The sequence below is a fragment of the Colletotrichum jinshuiense genome, chromosome 3 (assembly GCF_051148585.1).
Source record: "Colletotrichum jinshuiense chromosome 3, complete sequence".
NCBI classification, from domain to species: domain Eukaryota; kingdom Fungi; phylum Ascomycota; class Sordariomycetes; order Glomerellales; family Glomerellaceae; genus Colletotrichum; species Colletotrichum jinshuiense.
The window spans coordinates 3,719,074-3,743,005 of record NC_139310.1 but is presented as its reverse complement, the minus strand read 5'-3'; the positions used below and the strand labels follow the sequence as shown (position 1 = coordinate 3,743,005).

The 23,932-nt window shown below is 57.7% G+C and overlaps 7 protein-coding genes across 7 annotated transcripts; 3 read left to right on the top strand and 4 right to left on the bottom strand.

The window, feature by feature from the left end:
• Window positions 1–262: 262 nt before the first annotated feature.
• On the bottom strand, window positions 263–1,647 carry EsH8_III_001021 (uncharacterized protein; the record flags this gene model as incomplete). The annotated part of the gene is made up of 2 exons (XM_083262746.1): window positions 263–456; window positions 507–1,647. The coding sequence occupies 2 exons, from the start codon at window positions 1,645–1,647 to the stop codon at window positions 263–265; spliced, it is 1,335 nt and encodes a 444-aa protein (XP_083123233.1).
• Window positions 1,648–2,233: 586 nt separating this feature from the next.
• Window positions 2,234–5,155, top strand: EsH8_III_001020 (phosphatidylinositol 3-kinase VPS34; the record flags this gene model as incomplete). Its single annotated transcript, XM_083262745.1, has 4 exons — window positions 2,234–2,292; window positions 2,356–2,442; window positions 2,490–2,591; window positions 2,647–5,155. The coding sequence occupies 4 exons, from the start codon at window positions 2,234–2,236 to the stop codon at window positions 5,153–5,155; spliced, it is 2,757 nt and encodes a 918-aa protein (XP_083123232.1).
• A 535-nt stretch (window positions 5,156–5,690) lies between these two features.
• On the top strand, window positions 5,691–7,316 carry EsH8_III_001019 (uncharacterized protein; the record flags this gene model as incomplete). Its single annotated transcript, XM_083262744.1, has 1 exon — window positions 5,691–7,316. The coding sequence occupies one exon, from the start codon at window positions 5,691–5,693 to the stop codon at window positions 7,314–7,316; it is 1,626 nt and encodes a 541-aa protein (XP_083123231.1).
• Window positions 7,317–7,801: 485 nt separating this feature from the next.
• Window positions 7,802–9,134, bottom strand: EsH8_III_001018 (MDR family NADPH-dependent oxidoreductase; the record flags this gene model as incomplete). The annotated part of the gene is made up of 2 exons (XM_083262743.1): window positions 7,802–8,873; window positions 8,950–9,134. The coding sequence occupies 2 exons, from the start codon at window positions 9,132–9,134 to the stop codon at window positions 7,802–7,804; spliced, it is 1,257 nt and encodes a 418-aa protein (XP_083123230.1).
• A 1,576-nt stretch (window positions 9,135–10,710) lies between these two features.
• On the bottom strand, window positions 10,711–11,382 carry EsH8_III_001017 (uncharacterized protein; the record flags this gene model as incomplete). Its single annotated transcript, XM_083262742.1, has 2 exons — window positions 10,711–11,027; window positions 11,136–11,382. The coding sequence occupies 2 exons, from the start codon at window positions 11,380–11,382 to the stop codon at window positions 10,711–10,713; spliced, it is 564 nt and encodes a 187-aa protein (XP_083123229.1).
• Window positions 11,383–16,996: 5,614 nt separating this feature from the next.
• Window positions 16,997–21,668, bottom strand: EsH8_III_001016 (uncharacterized protein; the record flags this gene model as incomplete). Its single annotated transcript, XM_083262741.1, has 2 exons — window positions 16,997–21,455; window positions 21,511–21,668. 2 exons carry the CDS (start codon window positions 21,666–21,668, stop codon window positions 16,997–16,999), a joined length of 4,617 nt encoding a protein of 1,538 aa, XP_083123228.1.
• An 836-nt stretch (window positions 21,669–22,504) lies between these two features.
• On the top strand, window positions 22,505–23,143 carry EsH8_III_001015 (E2 ubiquitin-conjugating protein UBC13; the record flags this gene model as incomplete). Its single annotated transcript, XM_083262740.1, has 4 exons — window positions 22,505–22,557; window positions 22,623–22,711; window positions 22,767–22,898; window positions 22,965–23,143. The coding sequence occupies 4 exons, from the start codon at window positions 22,505–22,507 to the stop codon at window positions 23,141–23,143; spliced, it is 453 nt and encodes a 150-aa protein (XP_083123227.1).
• Window positions 23,144–23,932: the final 789 nt, after the last annotated feature.

The following is a 23,932-nucleotide window of genomic DNA, read 5'->3' as shown; positions in this document are numbered from 1 at the left end:
GCGCCCAAGACGTCAACGATATGTGGTAGAAGCTCGATAATTGCAAAGGGCATGACTGCCTCGATAATCCATGTATGCCAGGCCCAGTAACTCCTAGCTGTCTGCGTCCTTGGACGGCTCATCTAACGCCCCGCTTGGAAAGCCCTCTCATGCAAAGTCCATCACAACAGACCGACCTGGTATTCTATATATCATCCAGCATCAGGCAACAATGGAACTGATCACGCCTCGCCAAAACGCCGAATTGACCTACTTGCCCCTCTTAACTATACCATCCTCTAGCACCTGGCCCTTGCGATGCTGATTCGTTCCTATGTGTGATCATGGGCTCCTTGATGTTGAACGTGTCAATGATGTCTTGCCACGTCTGCATGTCCATGGCGAAAATTGCCTGCTGCTTTGCGTTTTCGCGCTTGGCTATACCGCCCTCGTCTACTTCGTCTCCTCCTATGGGACCTGTTATCGGGTTAACCAAGTCACATTAGGGGGCTCGGAGGCCAACTTACTCAGTGAAGGATACTCATCGCTGTCAAAATCAATACCGACCTTGCCATCGCGAATGAGGAAGCTGACGTAAAACATGTTTTCGATCGTCTGCCCAAACGACTTGGGGTTGACGACGAAGCGAAGCAGGTCTACACCACCTGTCTCCCGAAGGCCGTATTGTTGCATGAGTGACACCTGTTCCTCATCACTCATGTCCCTAGACTCAAATATCTCAGAGAGTTCCGTCTGGATGTTGGTCTGAATATTGTGTAGTTGCTTCAGAATCTTTCCGCAGATGGCGGTAAGGTCGTTTTCCTTTTTCGCCAAATCCTCGACGTTCAAAACCTCGGGCCTTGTCTCGGCCAGATTATTTGGTCTGAAAGGAGCTGTGCGCTTCGTAATTTTTCGAGTCTTCTTCTCCACGGACAAAGGGCCGAGGAGGAAGCCAGACAAGGCAGGCCGGCGAATATTTGGCAGTGAGGCGAACCGTCCTAGATGGCTCCAGTTGAACGCCTCGTCGTTTCCTTCGTCGTCGTCATCATTTGAGCCGCCAGCGGTTCGACGTCTTCGCCTTTGCGTGCTTGACAGCTCTGGCGCTTCGTCATCGGCGATGCCACCCGCCTGCCGCATGTAGGTGCAGCACTTGGAAACGAACTCATCCACGTCGACGCCCTCGGTTGAGCTTCCTTGCATCAGTCTGACGGTCTTCCGGTATGACATGTCGACAGCGCTGACAAGCAAGCGAGAGTCGATGGTCGCCTCGGTAGTCTGCTTAACACCTCTTGCGACTTGTTGTGCCATCATCAAGGTATCCTTCAGCCCCGTCGAGCCGGGCAGCATATACTCTTCCATATTCTCGGTGATTCCCTTCTGAAGCTCCCGTAACCTGCGCTGAATCTCTCGTCGCTCCTCCATCGGCTGGTCGGGATCGTACACGTCGGATTCGAGGTCGTCCTCCCGATCAACAGAGCGCTCGGTAGCCCGGCGCCGGACGGAGTGCTCTCCATTCGCTGCGTCTGCGCGCTTCCGCTTTCCAATCGAAACATCGCGACCCTTTCCCTTGTCTCTGATAGCGAGATGCCCTCGCGCAGGGCCCGGCGCATCATCTTCGCTCGGGGATCCCGGGGAGGAAGGGGACGCCGAGCCGACCCTCGCCGGCATGGTGAAGAGGGGCGAAGATACTCGGATTGGGGTTGGCTGGAAGCTGAGTCGCTCGTGATGTTGTCGCAATGAAAAATTTCTGGTCTACCGGCGGACGAAAGGTGCTGATCTATAGTGATTTCCGTGATAATATGTGCGTTGTGCCGGTAGTCGCGCGTCAAATTGCGACAGAACATACAAGACGCGACAGGCACTTCCCAGAGGCCGCCCCTTCCACTCAACGCGCCTAGCAAGATCCAGGTACGATAAAGCTGTGTGGGGTGAATCGTGGCTTGAGCCGTTCTTATCGATAAGATGTAGTCAGGAGTTGTGGCTTGGGCGGGGTACTAGTGTAAGGTGCGCATGTGTGCTCCACTGGAGCTTCCCACTGTCAGCTGCCCTGGCGGCGCCCGCAGATGCTGTCCGTGCTATCGGTGTCCCGTCCCGTCCTGTGTTCGGGGGTTTAGGTGGAGGGCTGACCTCAACCCGCGCTACGTAAACATCTACCGCCTTCGTCGCATTTCCCAGACGATTTTCCTGGCGTTTTCCCAGCCTCATTCGCCTTGCATAATGGACTCATGACCCCAGATGGGCTCCTGTTATCAAGATGGAGCCGTTCTCGTTCGCAAGCTCCGAGTCGCTGGACTACCCAGTGAGCATCCGCATGTATGCATCCCGTCATCCGCAGTGTCCAATCTTCAAAGCGCGCGACTGATGTTTCTGCGACAGCATTAATCTAGAGGGTGATGAAACCCCATTCCTGCATTCCACGCTCTTGGAAAAGGCCGAACTTCGGAATGTCGGCTCCAACATAAGGTACTTGACGCTTACGCCGCAGCTCGCCGCTCCCGCTGACCTTCTAGTTCGCACTCTGACCTCTACGTCACTGTCCAAGTGTGGGCCGGCTCGAAACCACTGACGGTGCCGGTGCAGACGGCCTACAAATCATTTCGCAATGAGAGGAGGTGTGTGTTCCATTGGGCTACGCGCTGGGGTGTCACTGACGTACGGCTTAAACAGATGGAACGAATGGCTTACGCTCCCGATCAACTACAAAACCCTCCCGTTGAACTCTTGCCTAGCAATCACACTGTGGGACTCATCGCCTGCTGGAGGAAAACAAGCAAGGGGCCATGCGATTCCCTTCGGAGGCACGACACTGCCGCTGTTCGACCGAGACAACCAGGTGCAGAAGGGCCGACAGAAATGCATGGTACATAGACATAAGAACGCCGACGGTAATGACAACACGACAACACCTGCGGTGCCCCGAAAGAAGAGAGATGGATCTAGGAAGGGCCCGGCACCGCCGGTTGACAAAGATGCCGAGGAGCTGGAGCGTATGGAAAAGCTATTCAAGAAGCACGAGATGGGCGAGATCCCGAGGGTCGACTGGCTTGATCAGCTCGTTTTCAGAGGATTTGAGAAACGAGGATTACAGTCAGCAAAGGCTTCGCTAAAGACTATGCAACGTCAAAGAACAGCGAATGGGGACACGCCGACTGAAGGGGAGGAAAACACGGACGGCGAGAAGAACACCATCGATACTGAGACCCACCCGGGCTTTTCCAAATTCCAACTCAACGTTGAGTTGCCGCGATTCGATTTTCCCGTTGTTTTCGCCGACTTGGAGTATGACCCTCCGCCAATTTCGGCACTCCAGCATGTGTCCGCGTCCCAGTCCAACATTATGCTGAAGCCGCCCCCTGAAGTACAGTTTGGTCCTGGCATCAACGCACTTGGTGACTCGGTTGGCGGGCCGGGCAGCCGGTTGATGAGAGTGTACGACCCCGAGGTGGGTGCTCGCGACAACCCGGCCGAAAGCAAACACAGGAGGCTCGTAAGAAGCCAGCATCGTCATGGCGTTCTAGACAAGGACCTCAAACCGAATGCCAAGGTTCGGGATGAGCTGAATCTCATCATGTCGTATTCGCCCACTCACACCTTGTCTCCCGAGGAAAAGGATTTGATCTGGAAGTTCCGCTACCACATCACCCGGGACAAACGGGCCGTTACGAAGTTTGTCAAATCGGTCAACTGGCAAGACCAAAGCGAAGCCAAGCAGGCAGTGCAAGTCCTAGGACGATGGACAGAGATCGACGTCGACGATGCTTTGGAGTTGCTCGGCCCTACATTTGACAATCAGGCGGTTAGAGCTTATGCTGTGGAGAGACTGCGTAAGGCGGACGATCACGAGCTGCTACTTTACCTGCTGCAACTGGTGCAAGCGCTCAAGTACGAGCACATCTCGGCAGATGCCTCACAAGAGGCCATCCAAGATTCCTCCTTGGCACAATTTTTGATATCCCGCGCAGCCGGGAACTTCCTTCTCGGCAACTACTTCCATTGGTACCTGATGGTTGAATGCGATGATCACAGCCCAGAGCAAGGGCTGGACAACAGAAATATCTACCGGAAGGTCGCCTACGACTTTATGACAGAATTGGTGAAGCGCCCAGATGGCGTCGAATCAAGGAAGATTCTCTTGAGACAAGCCGAGCTGGTTGCAATCCTGTCCAAGATCTCTGGAGAGGTCAAAACATCACACGAATCCATTGCGAAGAAGACTGACCGTGTCAAACACTTCTTGGCGGATCCAAAGAATGAGATCTTGACAATCGATCCGCCACTGCCTCTGCCGCTTGACCCTACTATGGAGGTAATCGGTGTTGTTCCTGACGAAACGACGGTCTTCAAATCGTCTCTGTGCCCTATCAAGGTTACCTTCAAGACCACAACGGGCAAGAAGTACCCCATCATCTTCAAGACCGGTGACGACCTGCGCCAGGATCAGTTGGTTATCCAAATTATTACTCTCATGGACCAACTGCTGCAGAAGGAGAACTTGGATTTGAAGCTGTCTCCTTACAAGATCCTGGCCACAAGCACAACGGCCGGCGCCTCCCAATTCGTCCCCTCCGTCAGCTTCCAGAGCATTGCCTCGAAATACAAAAATAATCCAGCATTGACCTACTTGAAGTCTAACAACCCGGATGACCGGCAACCTCTGGGTTTGCGGCAAGACACACTAGAAACATACATCAAGTCTTGTGCAGGATACTGCGTGATCACGTATATCCTAGGCGTTGGCGACAGACATCTGGACAACCTTCTCCTTGCGCCAGACGGACATTTCTTTCACGCGGACTTCGGCTTCATTCTGGGACGAGACCCTAAACCATTTGCGCCGGTAATGAAGCTCTCCAAGGAGATGGTAGACTGTATGGGTGGCGTGAACTCGGAGCACTTCAGACAGTTCAAGCAGTACTGCTTCTTAGCATACACTGCTTTGCGCAAGTCGTCCAACCTGATCCTCAACTTGTTCAGTCTCATGGTTGACGCGAACATCCCCGACATTCGGCTTGAGCCTGACAAGGCTGTACTGAAGGTCAGGGAGAGGTTCCACCTTGAGCTTAGCGAGGAGGAGTCGATGCTGTTTTTCGAAAGGGTCATTGAAGACACCCTCAGCGCCATTGCGCCTGTTGTCATCGATAAACTACACGAGTTGGTGCAGGCTTTCCGGAACTGAAAGGTGTTGTGCGGGTTGAATTGGCGTCGCGGTACGGAGTTAGGCTTACGTTAGATAGAGTTTCGAGGTATCATGGAAACCAGCGTCCAACATCAGACGGGACCACGAAAACAATAGCGGTTATTTACAACATTTTTCTGCATTTAATTTAAGCAGGTCATCGCCTAGAATTTCCAGGCCCAGCTACCATGGTGATCAAGATGTCACTGTATCTCTGCTGCTGCCATCCTCCACCTCGTTGCCGAGTTGTTTGTTGCAGATGCATCAGGACGCATTTCAGCAGCTTTCTCCGAAGACCCAGAGGCATCTCCGCCACCTGGACTGGATGCTATATTCTAGTGTCCGATCTGTCTCTCGATTCAGACTTCACTTGAAATCATCAGCCAAACCACTTCTGCTTTGGTATCCTTGACGCCTGGTTGACGTCCAATCTCAGGGGGGTTGCAACTCTCACTTGTCCAAACCAGTACTACAGCCTAGACGCAACCGAGTAACTTACACGGTTCACAGACATCTCTACCAACAAAAAACCATAATGGAAGCTCACGCCATCCCCAGCATCGAGTCTCGCAACTCGTTTCTGGTCCACGCTATGGGGACCCTGGAAGCCATCGCCCGAATGAACAACAACCCCCAGTTCACTGAACGAGCCATTGGCTTACACCGCCGCGCTCAGGCATGCCGCTCAGCCCCGTGCGACTTTGACAGCTATGAGGAGATGCAGCATATCCACTTGTCATCTTTGTGTCTCTACGACAACGTCCACGAAGCCGAGAATTACCGCAAATTCCTCGTCCGGCTCCAGCACGCCAACACGGGCAACCTGCTCGGGCGCTATCTGCCCGAACGGCCTTGGGCTCGACAATGGTCGTCCCGGGAGGTCTTCGCCGGCAAGTGCCAGAACTGCCCAGGTCGCCGCGAGGGCGGCCACCACCTCACGGACTGCGCGTTCCTCGAGGTGCCCCTCGAGCACATCTTCGAGTGCTACTACAGAGAACGACTGGGGCACTGCGAGTGGCTCCGGAACGTGGTCGCCAGGATGGGGTCCCCCCCTCAGCCCCGGACGATCTGGGACGACTACTTCGTGCGGGTCGCCAACTACAGCGAGGCCTTTGGCCCCGCCGACAACAAATGGGACTACGAACGAATCGTCCAAACCCTCCTGGAGGCGTCCAACCGCGCCAACGGCACCCAGCGCAACTTCCGCCAGTTCCTGGAGCTGGGCTGGGAGTACACGATGCAAAGAATCGACGTGGACGCCGGCACCGTCGTGGCTCGCGTCGACGACACGCTCCCCCCCGATCGTATCCGCGAACTCGAGGAGGCGGTCCTCTTGGACGCGAGGATGTACTACTGCGCCCCACCCGATGCCGACGAGACGACCGGGGAGGCCTTCAGCCGGCGGCCCAGGAGCTGGGTTCTCGACGCCCTGAGACGCGACCCGCCCACCCCGGTGCGGTACATCACGTGGGGCCGCACCAACACGGTCGACCGCGTCTGGCCCATCTTCAGGGTCGACGAGGACTCCAACGTGTCCGTGGACTGCCAGTTCCGGGAGACCGGCCGGCGGCGCTGGTACCGGCGGTTCGTGGGCAAGCTGGGCGGGCCGGGCGCGGAGCTGGACGCGATCGTGAGGTTTAACAGAGCCGATCCGGTCGCCATGGCCGGGGCGATCGCGATGAGCGCGCAGCTGGACCGGGAGTGGGAGCAGGTTGAGGAGCACGGGCTGCACCGCGGGTTTCGAGGGTCGTCGGACTCGGGCTCTGATCGCGGAGGCGGTTACGCATCGAGTGACGATGGCAACCTCGCCGGTGACGAGGCCGAGAAATCCGAAGTTGAGAGTGATTGGTCAGAGAGAGACGACGAGGCGGGTGAGAATAGTAGCGAGTACGACGATAGTGAATTCGAGGAGGACAACGACGAGGACGAGGACGAGCACAGTGTCGATGGCCTGAGCCATGAGCTCGCCGCTCCGGAGTGGCATTACCAAGCTATGGAGAGTGAGAGCATGAGCTCTCAGGGCAGCCGGGGCGAGGGCTACGAGCCGGAGTTTGAGTCGGAGCCGGAGGAGTACCATACAACTCCCGAGTCTTCTTATCCGCAGGGTAGCGATGCCAGTTCGACCGAGGCCGGGAGTGATGTCGAGCCTCTGTCGGAATGACGAGGCGGCAACTGTTTTAGGAGGAGTGGTTGTGACTGTGCTGCTAGGTAAGCGGACGCCGGTTTCGTAGGTTACGGTGTGGTGCTGTCTGAGGGAAGACTAATGGAACTCCAAAGTGGCGGTAGCATAGCAGTAATACCCACGGCGTGTCCTGCAGACCGAGTTAGCCCCAAAAACACCAAAGGTGATGTGAATTAATTTCTCGCAAGTGCTTTCCGTCCCAGTCGTAGAGACGCAGTCGGTAAGCAGATGCAACGGTGCTCGGAAGCTTCCATAGGTCCCCCCTGTATATTCCAGGATTTGATGCCCGTAACCTCTCACACAGACGCCAATATATTCCCATCGTTGTGGTCATGATCGAACATTGTCATTGCGGCTCGTCTACAAGTCACCGGAAACTCTATCCCATATCCTACAACACCCTGTCCTTATACACACTCACACCCAGTTCATTCTCGCATCACTGGCGAACTGTTTTACACCGCTCATGTCTCTCCGAACACAAACACGCCCTTGCCCTTCCTGAACCCGCCCAGAGCCCCCTGGACGGCCTCCTTCAAGCCGGCCTCCTCGGTCTCCCAGCTCCACGGCACCTCCTGCAGCGGCACGTCCTTGAAGCGGCCCTCCCGGATCATGCCCAGGACGTCCTCGATGGCGAACTTGCGGCCCTGGGGGTCGCGCTCGTTCCACTTGCTCAGCCAGAAGCCGACGAACCTGATGTCCTTGAAGATCAGGAGCCCCGTCGGGAGCATGACGGGCTGCTTGGCCATGCCGCCGTAGCTCACCATGGTCCCGCTCTCGCCCAGGCTGCGCGCGATGGCCGTCGCCGACTTGCCGCCGACGCAGTTGAGCCCCAGGCCCACGGCCTCGCGCCCGCCGCGCGTGAGCTCCTTGAGCCGGTCCCGCCACTCGCGCGCGAGGAACTCCTTCTCCGTGACCACGACGGTGGCCCCCAGCTCCGTGAGCTCGCTCTTGAGCTTCTCCGTCTCGGCCTCGGTCTCGCGCTCCCGCACGACGTTGATGCTCCTCAGCCCCCACAGCTTGCCGAGCTGGACCGCCGCCCGCCCGACGCCGCTGTTGGCCCCGTTCTGGATGAACCACCCGCCGCTGCCCGGGGCCAGCGCCTTCATGCCGCCGTCGCTGCCGGCCCTGATCTCGCCGGGGCCGTAGGTCCGGAGGATGCGGTACGCCGTGCAGGGGTTGACGCTGACGGTCGCGACCTGCGTGGGCGTCAGCCCGTCCTTGGAGACCTTCATGACGTCCTTGGCCTCGGCGACGGCGTGCGTGCGCCACGTGCCGAAGGAGCTCGCGTTGGGGATGACCCAGTCGCCCCGCTGCAGGCCCGAGTCCTTGGACCCGACCGAGACGACCTCGAACACGCCCTCGTTTCCGGGGATCGCGGCCGGCTCGGGGGTGCCGATCAGCTGCGTGAACGGCGGCTTGGAGCCGTAGGTGCCCTGGACGGTGTTGATGTCGGCCGGGTTGATCGGGGCGGCGAGGGCGCGGAGGAGCACGGCGGAGGAGGGGATCGAGGGGGAGATGGAGTGGGTGTGCAGCCTGTGGAGAGGTTTCCCTCGTCAGCGCCGGGGGCTCGTTTGGGGTTTTGGGAGCGGGTTCGGGGCCAATTCCTCACTGCAAGACATCGCTCGGCTCGCCCTCCTTGGAGAAGACGAGCGCCTTGGCCTGGGTGTAGCCGTACGGGCCCGACTTGTATCGTCGCGCCACTCGCGGGAGGTACTGCGCCTGTCTGGGCACAGCCTGCCGCGCTGCAGAGGCCAGGGGCCGGAGCGTCATAGTGGTGCGCAAGCTCGCCGCCATCGTGTTGGTTGTGGATGGGGGGGTTTGGCAAATTGGGCGGGGGAAAAATTAAAAAAGGCGAACGTTTGTCGACGTTGATTCACTGCCAATTGTCGAAAAAGTTGCGATTGTACACACTGCCCTCTGCGGCACTAGCTCGGCAAATGGGAAACCGGCCGGCCGAGCGAGCGAGCTCACAATGACGTCCCCCCCCCCAAGGCGGGCGGGCGGCCGACGAATCAGCCGCGAATTAGCGCCGTCGCCTGAAGCCAAGCGGGAACGGTCCCGCTGTTTCCGCTGTTGGTTCGAGCTCCTCCCACACACACCTCACCTGGAAGCTCCGGCAAAGGCACGGCGGCGGGCATTTCTTAGCACTCCCGGAACCCAGCACGGCGCGGCCCAGGCCCCAATGTGATGCTCTGGCAAAGCATGCTAAAGTGTGCGCTGTCCCGCACAGATGCGAAGGCGGCTAGAACGGTTCTCCCCCCAGCTGCAGGATGTCATGTTCTAGCACAACTGGCTGCAGAAGCTTCTCCAGCAACTAGCCGTGCTGAGCTTCTGCGCTAAGTCAAACCTGCGTCTGCACGTTTCTTGCCACATGATGTGTCCCGCGGGGCCAAAGCGCCAGGTTCAGATGACGCGGGGTTCGCGGACCTTACCCAAGTCTTTCGTGGAGCTGACGTGGATGCTGTTGATGCATGGAAAAGGGAGAAGCCTTCTGTGTCAGTTTGGGCGATGTACCCGAGAGCGATCAAACATGTTTCGCCCGCTCAAATTGCGCTGTCCATCGTAGACCCGGGCAAGTGGAGATGTGCAACTGGCAAACACTTGTAAGTCGTGAAATTGTAGACTCTATTGCAGCTGCGGTTGCCAAAGGCGCCAACGGCGTCAAACACTGGGATAACTGCTCAATGCCAATGGAATGACGCTCCAGTCGTCGGGCCCACATGCATAACTTCTCTCTCTTTCCTCTCCTCCTGATGTCGCTGATGGTATAATTTTTTTTTTTTGGCCCTCCCGCGCTGATGCCAGATCAGATCCGGTTCCCTTCAGAGTGTGAAATTCGACACCGTCTCGTAGATCCCACCAGGATCCCGCCGGCCTCCCCCGTCGAGTCCACCAACACAAACATGTACATTAGAAGGTAAGGAGCATATTAGAAATGGTGCGACCAACAAGCCCGGACGGCAAAGAGAATCCTGGGTCCATGGTGCCTTTTTATTCCGACAGTGCAATGAGATGAAGAGAAACACACATAAAAAAAAAAGGGGTGTAAACATCGTATGTCAGAATGAGCCCGCAGTGCGAGCTGGGTATCTTGCATAACTTCTTCCAATCTTGCCCTCCGTCTCGTGCCACTTCCGCTCTCTTCCACCACTGCTTCTCCATCCCCAGCTCTGGCTCGAAAAGAATCTCAACTTGGGAAAACGCTAGGAAATCGTCTTGGTGCATCCGCTCGGATTCGGTCGTTCGCTCGTCGGCGCAAATAGGCGGGGTTCGTGTCCGACAAAGAAACCGGTTCCCGACTCCAAAAACCGGCGAGTCTGTTTATATCGTTCGGGACTGACCCGAAATATCGTCCGTCCCTGGTCATTGATTATTTGATGTTCTTGAACAAGTCGTCACCCAGGCTACCCCCGTCCGTTACATCCACCTTGGCCTCGAGGGCACTCAGCTCGGGGATCATGGGCGGTGGGGGCCCTTGGGATTGGGGCTTGATTTGTGTATGGCTGCTGGTTTCGCTGGTGTTGGGGTGCTCGTAGACGATGCTGGATCGTTTTTGCTGGGGCGGTGAAGCTTCGTTGGACCTCAACCTCTTGAACCAGCCGCTGCTGCGCTTCGACTTCTTCTCGTCGAGGATGCTGCCCTGGCTACGGCTCATGGGACGGTGGTGGTTGGAGTGGGATTCGCCTTCTGCATATGCTTGGTTCAGTAAAGTCCGGCTGAAGAGACGGCGGATGCTGCCTTGTCTGCTCGACGCTGCGGGTGAGAGTGGCGTGTCATCCGAGAATCCTTTCGTACCATTCGTGGTGGCAGGCGAGCTGGGAACTGCTGCCGCATGACCGTTTGTCTTGCCATTGACCTTCTCCTTGGAGGCAGACTCGGTGTCCTTGGTTTCGCTCGCACGCGGGGTCTGGGGAGGCGTGGGGACCTCCTGGACGGGGCTGGGGAGCGGCGGGGGGATGTTGGTTCCCTCTGTCAGGGAGCCAAACTTGAAATCGAGCTTGGGTAGCTCGAATCGCTTCGATGCGCCGGTGGTGGGAGGCATGATGAGGTTGCGGAATGGACGGCTTGTGTCATCAATTGGCGAGATGTAAAGGCGAGGTTGGGCTCGACTGGGTCTGGTTTGAAAGGCGAGGAGGTTTGCAGGATTCGCCAGCGGCCAGTTAGACGAACGCGTGACAAGGCAGTGCAGTGCGGTTCGCCCCGTGGCGTGTGTCGTTGGACGGAGACAAGGGGAGTCGAATCGGACCCAGTGCAAGTGCGGGTGTCAGCGAGTGCGAGGGAGCTGGTCTGTCTGGAGAGAGATTCTGCTGGTCCTGTGGGACTTTGCAGAAGAATGGACCCAGGCGGTCTGAGTGAATGTCGAGATTGACCAAAGACGGCAGGCTGGCTGGCAGGGTACGGAAGCCTTTCTGGAGCGAGATTGGGTCCTCGTCCGTCCTTTGCAGTGGCGTGGATGACCAGAGGGAAAGGGTGGATAGGCCGCGGGCGACGTGGTGTACCAGGTACTCGTACGAATGCAGGGTACAGAGTGGTGCAGCAGGTTCGGGCTATGTCTTGCCGCCGTACTGGGACTCGCCGTGTCAGGTCTCCTGGCACGAAGCAGGCGGTTGTATCGGAGCACGATGGTGTTGGAATTGACGAGAGTGCGCAGCCATGGGCCGGACGACGAGCGCAGCAGGAGGATGAGGTTTGGTCTTAACGGCACGAAGCAGTCCTTGCCGGACTCTGGATTCGAGTTGGGTTGGGCTCGCAGGACGCAGCAGAGCAGGGACAAGTCGGCCAGAGGAAAAGAGCCAAGCGTGCAAGAGAGGTCCGGGACAGTGGAGAAGAAGAATGGAACGGGGCCAAGTGGGAAGGGAAAGAAACACTTTCCAGGCCAGGCCTGCAAGTCTCGGACGGGGTCGAGTTAGGTCGGGATGCTTTTGCGGATACTGCGCGAACAAGGAGCCGGGTGCTCTGCTGGTAGTGTGCGTGCTGCTGGAGCTGGAGCTGGACGCGGATGGAGATGGGATTGGACTGGATTTCAGATATACTGCAGGGGTCTAGCACTTTGTGTTTGCCAGTGCCAGGGTGCCTCCTCGACAGGTGGGGACGGCGTTGTGCCCACTCCACCTAAGAGGTACGTACCTGTACATGCATGCACCTCTCGTTGTGGCCGCCAAGGGTGTGCCTGGCAATTCTCATCGCTTTCCTTTTTTTCTCTTTGATTCCCACTACGAAGTACAGTCTGTCAGTCAGTCCCTTTGCAAAAGTCGGCGGGAAGGGGGAGCGAAGGCGACGCATCCATCCATCCATCCATCCATTCATTCATCCACCCATCCACCCATCGCCGTGTTTCCTTCCTGCTCCTGCTGCGCCCTCTACGCTACTACACTCTACAGTACGTTCCATGGGTGGTGGTCCCTTGCAGAATCTGTCTGAATCCAGAATGTCCCGCCGCTGGGATACCGCTAGGATACCACTGCCACTGTCGAATAGAAGCACCGGTCTGGACCTCGCGTCCATCACGTAGTATGAGCTGTTCTGGGACCTAATTACGCAGCGAACGCAGGTGAGAGAAGAAAGGCACGGGCATGGGCACGCCAAAAAAGCACAGGTGCCATCACCCTGTCAATTGACAGACAAGCACGCAGACGGAAAGTGACTGACAGTTGCTAGTGCACCGCGCTTTCCATTCCAGCCATGGCGTTTGCGCAGCACGCCCACGGCGCCTCCCAATTGTACCGTGCCTTACCTTCCACCAGCACCGGGCCGAGTACCTGTACCCCTCTGTGCATTGCGTATTCGTACCTTGCTCTTGGACGCATGAGCATGAACCCGCTGCTTACCTAAGTACACATGCTTATCCCCCCTCCGGATCTGCTTAGAGTTCGCATTATCGACGTCCCAAACGGTGCTATTGTCCACCAACACCCATTCCACCCGCCCCAAATGTCAGACATTGGCCATGATCAGCACTGCCTCCCGAGTCACAGAGCCTGTCAACAGCCTGTCAACAGCCTGCCTTGCCAGTATGTATACCTAGCTGCCTGCCGCCATACATGGACCGTTCATAATTATGCCGCGGCACCCACTGCACTGCCAACGGAACGAGGCGGGAGCGCATGGGGAACTTCGTCTCTCGACACCACCACCCACCCACACCAACTGCTGGCATGCCGGGGACAGGAACCAAAGATACCCCGAAAGGACGCATGCAGGAAATTGTCCGTGAACCTGCACTAGCACAATTTCCACGACACCCTCCCGCTCGACTTTCAAAGGTAGCTTTGTGCTTTGTGCATTAGGTAGGCGAGAGGGATGACGACCCTGCGTATTGGCGCCGTCACAACAGCCTTGGCTATAATTTCTCCTGGTCCTGGGGGGCACGACATGTTAGCACCCGACGATATCGATATCCCACGATTTATCACAAGCGCAGGCCAATCCACATTCCTGGAACCACGAGCACAGCACAGCACCAAGTCATTTCCCAAACATCCGCATTCCTTATCGCTACCTTTTGCCCGGATCCCACGAATAGGAATCCTTTCCTAGTTTTCTCATTCGGTCACTTTGGACACCACCTCCCCTGCCACAGCAGCACCGTCCACCACCATGATTTGGAACCGTTCCCGAGCTAGTAGATCGTGGCGACGCATGTCTGCCAACAACACCTTGCTCGTTCGGAGAGTCATCCTGCCCATCCCGGTAATCCGGCCATCAGCCGACTCCAACGAGCTTGCAGACCTTCCCTACGGAGACAGGCGTCGGCCACGTTTGGCCCAGCACTCACAAGACGGCGCCAGCCCAGGCAAACGCTTGAGGGGCCGTTGCGCCGAGCCGTGTTACCAGTAAACCCGTTTCAGCAGTCCAAGGCAACCAGGGTCATCTGCCGCAGACGGGGGAGACGAGGGGAACCTGCATTAATACCAACTCGCCGCGTTTCCAGCAAACGTCGTCAAACGTCCCTCCCGTTACCTATCCGGTTTCCAGACCCTGCTGCTCCAGTGAGGCATGCGTGGCCACTGGGGCAGTTCTTTGGCGATCACCTCATGTAGCAGTACTGCGTTTCTTCTACCAATCGTCGCTGCGCCATGAATCATCAACAACCTAACGTTACGAGTCAACGGCGGGGGCACAAGACGCAGACTTGCCATCCCCCATCGTTTCTAAAATCCCACCTTGGATGCTGGCAGCTGCTCGGTAAGGCGAGAAACATTGTGTTCCCAACTCGGAAAACGGCCCCATCCCGAATCTCCTTGTGTGCAGGCCGCTAGCCATTATCCCCACGACCCTGGCCCACGACCCCTGATCCTTGGGCGCGGTCCCCAGCTCCTCTTCGACATTGAGCAAAACCAGGCAACCCCTATTTCGCGTTTCTTTTTTCTTTCCGTCGTCTTATCATCGACTTGCCACATTAGCCAGGCTCCTGCTCCTGTGCTCTAGAACCCGAGGCGACGGTCGAGAGGATTTTGCGGTGTGTATAGCTATCTGCCCTGCGCCGTCATCTCCCATGTCTACCACCCTGTCCGTCAGAGAAATGGACCGTTTCATGCAGCCCACACGCGGCAAAAGAGTTCGTCCCCGCTCCCCGGGTCCCAGGCAAGGGGATTGAAACATTTGATGGAAACGTATTTCCTTTCCCGACGTGCATGTAAACATTTTGTTTCTCTCATCTCCCGCAGCCATTTCCGGAAGAGCTGCTCGTCCATGGGTTTACCGCGAACTCCCCGAACCTGAGGGACTTTTTGCCCAATTTGACCAATTCCGCTATCTCAATATCCGAGTTTTGCAAGCCCGCATCAGCAACCACGTTGCACTGCTCTCTCTCTCTCTCCACTTTGTCCGAGACGTCAAAGCGTCCACTCAAATGGGTCTCCCGTTGCGCTGATAAATTAGACCGCAAGCCATCAGGCATAACCCATCTCCGCCCCTCGGAAAATCCTGGCGGAGATGGTGCTTGTGTGCCATGGCGTGTGCATCACCCGAAGCCCAAAGCTGCGTTGGAAGACCCCATTGACCAAGAAGAACCAATGACTCGGATCTACACTAAACTGCTGCTGCGACCCTGACGAACACACTTGATCGCTGCCGGTGGGTCGTCCTCGGTTCCGTGGGCGGTTGGACTTGATGCCAGACGAAGCAGCAGAGATCATCCTTGAATCACATAGCCGGAAATCGGCCGCCACCAAGTTCGGGGCTTCAGGCTTATTCTCTGTGCGGTCTGAACTGAGTGGCTTCCTCGCACTGGCCACCGGCGGGCCGGCACGGAATCTTCAGACGACACTTGATCGCGGAGCCTTATCATAGCCGCGTCCTGCAAAGCACGCCAGACTCTCTCGTAAGGGCTTACGTATATATCCGTTAGGATCATCGCTAGACGCTAGGCGCTAGGCGCTAGATGAGTGCAGGTTGAGGTTCCCGCGTGCTTCCACTTGAGACCGCCTTGGAGGAAGGCGCATATCCGAGGATCGTAGTAAACCCACCATGCAGAGCCTCGCAGGGGCTGCAGCATGTATTGCGACTTTCCCCTGGCAGCTAACGGTCCTTAGCTCTGGGCCACGTGCTCTGGGCTCAGCTCCCTACAACCCCATGGTCGTAGATTCGGATCAGTGTTCCGAATTGCGGGCAGCGCGACGTACCGTTAGCCAGCACCCGCGTCTTTGGAGGTCTGTCACAATTCCCCATGGCTTGATGTTCCTGACGCGACCTTGCCTCAGGCTGGAGGGAGTTTCCCATGCCGAGCATAATAGAACAAGTGAAAAAGGGGAGAGGAGGGGGGGCGCTGGTCTCTGTCATCGTCTCGCCATGCCCCGCCGTGATCCTGCACGAGACAACGACGAGGACGACGTCTACCCTGGAAACGGCTCCTTCAGCAGCCGAGAAGGGAACCTGCCCTACACGGTTGCAACCCTGGAGGGGGAATGAAACGCCCTGCTTCGCGGAACCCCGCCCCGCCAGCTCTGCACAAAATTGCAGCGTAGCTACCACCCAAGCAACCGAACCTGGCGGCCTTTGGGGCCCATACTTGGACGTAGTCGTGGAAGCCGAACCGGATCGCCCCCGTCCATTAATTCCGTCGAGGAAGCAGCGCGACCTAGGGGACCTTGGGGGGAGGGAAGGGGGGTTCGATGCGTCTGCCGCCCATGCCATAGCCGGTACTCAGGACGGCACATCTTGTGACGCTAATGCCCGTAACGAAGGACGGGGAAGGGGGGGGCTCACGTTCTACCTCTAAGCGGCGGTACTGTCTACCACCACCCTTGCCCAAGCGCCAGGCGACGTCGTCGGTCGTCTGGATATACCGGCCCATAACCACGACGCCCACGACTGCCCCTCGTCTGGGCCCCGAGAGTCTCAGGGGTGGTAGTGGTGGTGGTGGTGGTCATGCCGCTCGGTAGCTGTCAGATATTCGGGTCTCGAATTTGCCGGTAATTAAGACGAACCCGGCAGTGGCGGGACATGGCGCTGCAGACGGGGAGTTCTGAGTAATATACAGGGATGAGAGAACCTTGATTGGACTCACCAGACTCAAACAGCAACCAACTTGGTATTCTTTGGGGGGGTGGGGGGTGGGTTTACACATTGGCTACAGTTGTATTACACATCATCATCCCCTCCCTACTCGCACACGAGAACCGTACATACATACATCCGAATCGAAAGAAAAAAATTCACCTCGAGCTCCTCCAACTCCCGCTAACACTCCCGTTCGCAGTGGTAGTCCCGGACACGGCCCCTCCCCTCCCCCTCCTCAGGCTCGAGGCGCGGGACCACGCGGCCGCCGTGTCCCCGGCCGACTTCTTCAGCCTGTTGCCCAGGCTGATCCTCGCGGCGCTCATCACGGCGGCGCTCCCGCCGTGGGCGCCGCCGCCCTGCACCCGGCTGGGTATCCCCGCCGAGCTCATCACGCTCTCCCAGTCGCCCCTCTCGGCCTCGTCGTCGTCGGGCTCCTCGATCGCGGGCGGCGGCAGCACCAGCCCCCTCCCCATCATCCCTCCCGCGGCAGCCGAAGGCCCTTTCCGCAGCGCCCCCATCATGGCGGCCCACGACTCGACCTGCCCGCTCGACGCCTCCTCGACGCAGTTGCACTCGTCGCCCGCGGGGCACGTGACCTCGCCCGCGGCGTGCCACTCTGCGAGGCACGCCTCGTGGAAGGCGCAGCCGCAGCCGAGACAGGGCGGGTACAGCGCGTGGACGGGCTCCCTGCAGTAGACGCAGAAGAGCTGGGTCTGGGTGCGGCGGCAGCGGTCGCAGGCGCCGACGGCGCCGCCGTAGCGGGTCGCGGTGGCCGAGGTGTACTTGAGGGGCTCGAGCTGGGTCTCGTGGACGCGGCAGACGCCGGTCACGTCGAGGCCGCGGCCGGACGCGACCAGGGCCTGGAGCTGCTCCTTCTTGCCGAGGAGGATCGGGGAGGTGTTGTGGGGTTGGTGGTGGTGCGGCGGCTGCTGCTGCTGCTGCTGCTGCTCGGGTTGGTGATCGTGCTGCTGGTGGTGTTGCGGGGCCGCGTGGATCGTGGTCGCCGTGTCGGCGATGCTGAACGACTCGTTGAAGGAGTCGTCCGCCGCGCCGGCCGCCTGTTTGTGCTGGAGCACGTTGAACTTCATGATCTCGAGGCGTGCCAGGGGCTGGTTCCACATCTGCAGGATCTCGGCGTAGACGTAGCGGTACGTGGCGTACATGTCGCTGCGGCTGGGCTCGAGGAGCGGCGTCGTCATCCAGCCGTCGTCGTCGAATATCGTCTGGTCCTCCATTTGGATGGAGACGCCGATGGGGACGAGCGAGAAGAGCTCCTCGCGGTACACCTCGTCGTCCGAGAGAGACGTGCGCGTCGTCCCCGAGTCGCCCATGATGGTCGACGCGCCCCACGTGACGTTGCCGGCTGCGCTGGGGGCGAGAGTGCTGAGGATCGTGTCCGCCGGGCTCGGCCGCTTGCGGCCGTGGTTGGGCGGCGACGAGGCGGCGGTTGTGGTTCCTGTCGCGATGCCGCTGAAGGGGCGGGGAAAGGTCATCGCGAAGCTCGACGTCAGCCCCGAATTCGCCCTCGAAAGCGTGCGTCCGCTGGGCGATGTGGACAGGCTCGGGGTCTGGTCGCCCTCGCCAAGATACTCGATGCCCTTGTTTGGCGGCGTCTCGCCGCAAGAGTACGAGTTCGAGCCCGGATCGCCGCCCCAGAGTATTTCGTCGGCGGACCCCTGAGAGCCGGAATAGCGGATTGGCGTGTGTAGTGTTCGAGGGGTTGTTATGGCAGAGTTCGTCTGGCTTCTCCCGTTGGTGCTCCAGAGCGACGCGTCGGTGGGGAAATAGTCGAGCGAGAACGCGGGGGTCTTCATCGGCAGCGGCGTGTCCGGTTGCGCCAGATGCGACTCGGCGTACGCGACGCTGTCTTCCGTGAAAGACTCGCTAAAGATGCAAGACAGCATAGCCAGCATCTGGATATCCGCCGTCTTCTCAAAGTATTCAAACAGGTCGCTGATGAAGTCCCTGGCGAGCGGGTGATTGCCCCATTTGACCCTGCCGTTGAAATCGGCAGTGTCTTTGCCGTTGGTCGTGGTCTGGACATCCGGCGAGCCCTCGTGGCGGAAACGCGCTAGTGCATCCCTCGCAATGATGAGGATTGAGTTCTGACTATGATCCATGTTCGACAGCTCAAGCGGGATGTCTCTGCGTAGAATCAGTGAAAGGTAGCGCCACACGTCCACGAGGTCCTGGCACCCGTGCTTCTCCGCTACCTGGGCGTTATGCTCGCAGACATGGGCGCCGTCGCCGAATATGGCGTATTCCTGGGCAAACTCCTTCTTTGCGGGGAGCAGGTCCGAGGTGTCGTGGAGAGAAATGACGTTCTTCGATTTGGCGCCCGGTCGCCTTCTAAGGGACCCAGTGCCCGTTCCCGTGCCCACTCCCGTGCCGCCGCCGCTTGATCGGACAGACCGGTTGTCGCTCCAAGTCCTTCGGAACCGGTGGCGGGGTTGGTACCACAGGCTCATTTTGTTAATCGAGGTCGACTCTGAGCCGCTGGACGACGAGGACGCGTCAGAGTCGTCCGAGTCTGATTGTTCGTCCGTAGCGGACATCTCGTCGTTGCCGTATCTCTTGCCCGGCGGCGAATCGTGCGCGAGACGGCCGAAACCGGCAAATACCGGCTCGCCCTTTGGTCTCTCCCGCAGCGGCTCGACCGGTGCGAATAGCAAAGCCCTCGCTTTTTCTTCCTTTGTCGGGAAGAAGCACACGAGCCGCCCGTCGTTGGAGAACCGAGCGCCGCAGTACCGCGGCAGGGGCGGGATCGTGGGTCTATTGTTTGGTGCCAAGGTGCTGTCGGCTTCAGCGTTGGGTGGTAATTCCTGTGACATGGACGCCGAGCCACCTGCGGGGATGTCGTTCTCGTCTTCGCTGGAGCTCTCGGAGGCGAGTCCGTCTAGGGGATCGTCAAGGTCCTTGACGTTCTTGAAGAAGTTTGTGCTTGCTGCAAGGTCGATTTCACCCAGCAGGTAGGAGAATGCCACATCGAGGCAATTCTGTTTCCGCTCCAAGAACTGGTGGCAAAGCTCATGGATCTCGTGCTCGACCTTCCTGTGGGTCTTTTCTGGCATAAAGCTGGTTTTCTCAATGAAGAACCTGGGAGCCTTGAATTTCGGGTAGTTTGATGGTATGTCGACGGTGACCTTAATGAAGATGGTTTCGCCGTTTGCTCCCCAAGGACCGTTGAGGGAGGCGTTGAGTGTTAGGTTGTCCATATCGATATGTTCCCAAGTCACCTTGGGAAGCTGCATGCTGATGCGGAGGAACTCTTCCTGGATGGTCTCTGGGTCCCCCCACTTGTCGTCGTCCATATACCCAGGACTAAACATGCTAGAGTCCTTGGAATCCGCCCTTCTGGGGCTGTCTGTGGATGTTTTCCTCTTGTTCATCATGATGCCCTTCATCCAGCCGATGTGCGCCTGGCTGCGGTCCATCTCTCTAGAGGTGCTCTTAGCTTTCATAGATGAGCCTTTCCAGGCAACGCCCAGTCTGGAGTAGGTGGTCGGTCCTGAACGCATGCCCATGGTCAGGGCACTCTGCCGATATTGCGTGCCGTTCCGGGGATCGCTCATCGTCGCACTTCTCCTGTCCCGGTTGACGCTGTCCTCGACCGTCCGGAATGTTTTATAAGCGGCGCCTTTGCGTGTAAGAACCAGATTCTTTCTGGCCTCCATTCCCTTGGCAAAGCCCACGGATTCGAGAATGGACGGGTCAACTTGCTGCAGTCGCAGCTCGTTGTCTTCTCCCCATGAGACGAGCTGGAAGTCCCTGTTATCCAGCCCTTCCTCGCTGATGCCCCCTCTACTTCTCCACAAGAACTCCTTGGCCTTGTGGTTGCCGTGCCCCGGGAACACCGCAACAGGCTCCGTCGGCCCCTCCTCGGGATCCTTGGGAGGTGGTCGCCGGTCGTACAAATACAGGTCGCCTGGTTCATTTTGAGGCATCGCTAGGAGGCCCCGGCCGAAAGGGGTGTGACGAGCCCGCCATACTGGAAACTCGGTGCGGATGACACGCTCTGGTACGTCTTGGTCGCTGCTATAATCCCAAAACTTGATGTGCTTATCCAATGAACAGGTAACTATTCTCGTGGATCTTGTCCGGTTCCAATCGATGCCGTAGATCTTTGAGGTATGCGCGCTGATGGATTTCAGAGGCTCACACGACCGCCGTTCGTCCCAGATGTGCAACCACCTGTCGTGAGACGAGGCGAGAATGTGCGGGTCCTGGCGATTGTACTTGACCTGCGTGGCGCCGGCGAACCAGTCGCAGAATGTGAGTACGGGCTGTCTCGGACGCCTGAGATCCCAGCAGTGGACGTAGCCATCAACCGCGCACGAGGCGAGCTGATCCGGGTGGTGCGCGGACCAGTTAATGTCTGTAATGGCCCTACTGTGGCCATGAAGCGAATGCTCGATGGCTCCGGACGTTGAGTCGTCTCTCAGGTTGAGGTTCCATACCAGCGCGCGATGGTTCGCCGTGGAGACGACCCAGTAGTCGCGGGCTGCGAACGGCGACCATTGAACGTCGGTAACAAGCCATGGAGAGCCGTGGCTGCTGAGCCGGCGAGGAGGATTGTATGGTGAGTCCAAGTCAATGATGGACAGGCCCTCGGGTCTGGGCGATGTGTCAGTACGGATATCAGTGGCTCAGTTGGACCATAATCTCTTACGATGCTAACGCGACATCCCTACCAGATGGGGAGATTGTCGCCGATCCCACCAGTCCGGCAACATGGATCGTGCCGTCGGCGTCGAAGCTCTCACTGTCAAAGGCCGACTTGATCGGCTTGCCCTTTTTCGGGGCGTCTAGCTGGTCAAAGTGCGGCATGGTGGTGGTAGTAGCTCAGATGAGAGAGATGCCTCATGAGGGCATCTGATGGTGATATATCTTTGCCATGATACGGGGACGGGCACAGATAGAGAGCAATTCTGGGCGATGGGGCTTTGTTTGAGAAAAGACCGTTGGCAGTGGGATGTCCGATTCGATATGCAAGATGATATTGAATGTCTCTGGAATGAGGCCCTGAACCTCGATGCACGCGACAGGATCAAGTGCAGCTGTGCATCCTGAACGGGCGTCGTGGGTGGCCGGGACGACAGCTCGGTATCCACCCGCGTCTCATGTACCTTCACATACAAAATACGCATCAGAGTACTTTGACCCCTCCGACTCAACCTGGCCAATGAAGGCCAATCTATACCGGCGCAGGTCCCCACATCCGGCCTGCCCTGCTTAGTGTCATCAGGCGTCAAGTTCCCAGTCCCTGAGGGGAGTGTGTCATGCTGGTCATTCCCGCGGGGCAATTCTGAGCAAGGCTTTCCTAAGCACATGCCCACCATAACCCGACTTGCCTGCCTTGTCTTCGAAACACTGGAGCCGAGTCCTCGTCGCTTGTCGCCGCTTCTTACAGACCGCCCGGGCATCCGATTACAATTGCTTCCGCGACTTCCCCTTTTTTGGCAAGCGCGACTCTCCCTCCACTGCGATCCTTCCTCCAAGTCGCAGGTCTCCTCGATTCACCACTCGCTTGACCCCGCTGTCGGCCGACTACCTTACCTTACCTATCCACCCCGCGATACCTCAGCTTCTACACGAAGTCCACGCCCCTTCTTCCCTTCTTCACTATCACGACAAGCGACAAAATACAGTCTTTGTTGCCCAGCATGGCCTTGCCCAAGCGTATCATCAAAGAGACCGAGCGCCTCATGGCCGAGCCGTATGGCACCTTCCTCCCAATCATAATTTACCTCTACTTGAAGCTAACAATGAGCCCTTTGACAGCGTCCCGGGAATCAGCGCTGTCCCCCACGAGGACAACCTTCGCTACTTCGATGTCGAGATTCACGGCCCTACACAATCGCCATATGAGGGTGCGCACATTCTATTTATACTCGACCTAGATGGTGGACTGACAAGGTGCTGCAGGCGGCGTCTTCAAGCTCGAGCTCTTCCTTCCCGACGACTACCCCATGACTCCCCCCAAGATCCGCTTCCTCACCAAGATCTTCCACCCCAACGTTGACAAGCTGGGTCGCATCTGCCTCGATGTTCTGAAGAGTGAGTGGCCACAAAGGCTTTGTGAATTTTCGCGCGCATGAGGACTAACAAAGACCCCCTCTGTAGACAACTGGTCCCCCGCCCTTCAGATCCGCACCATTCTTCTCTCCATCCAGGCCCTCCTCGGAGCCCCCAACCCCGACGACCCGCTTGCCGCCGATGTCGCTAAGAGCTGGAAGGAGGACGAACAGGCGGCCATCGCGACGGCCAGAGAGTGGACTGCGAAGCATGCTGTGCCCAAGTAAAGTTTCAGATGGTAGGATATAGGAGGTGAGGGTGCGAGGAGGACGAGGCTGCAAGAGCCGCTGCGGACACTTTCCCTAGAACGAGTTTGGGTCAGTCTTGCAAAAGCCCCCGACGTTTCTATTTTCCCACAGTCTGGGCTTGTAGGGGGACTGCTTTGGACGTTTGGAACTGGAGTTGCAAACTTGAGACATGCATTGCGGTTGCTTTTCTGACTTCGAGGGAGGTCCATTTTATGCCTAACGACTTTTAACACGAAGAAGGATTTCTTTCTTTCATCGCTGCATGATTCACCACGGGACCGGATGTCGTCTCAACACTAAAAAAGTCAATTCCTTGTCTTGGAAGCTGACGTAGGTATGTGATTGTTCATTCGTACAGGAAACCAATGGCACGGCTCCAACTCAAGCCAAGTGTATCGGCAAGACGGCATACTGCATAACAATAACGACTACAAGAAAAAAAGCTTGGCTGCTGCGCCGCCGCCCAAGTAATTACTCAACTGATTTATCAGTCTTGGCTTGGGACATGGCACAAATGTCCACTCACACCGCTTAAGAAACCCATTACTACCCATCGCTACCAGGTGCATGATACTGATATGGTCCGGATTTGCTCTGTTGATTTCTCTCTCTGTCAAGCCGTCCAGATAAATACAAGCCAAAGGAGAAGTCGCTTTGCACCCCATCAACCCGACGTGCTTGGCATCGCCAGTGGGGCCGATTTGCTCACACCAAAAGGCTTGATTAATACTGAATTTTCTCAAGTTGCGAGCTTGACCTCGGCTTCTG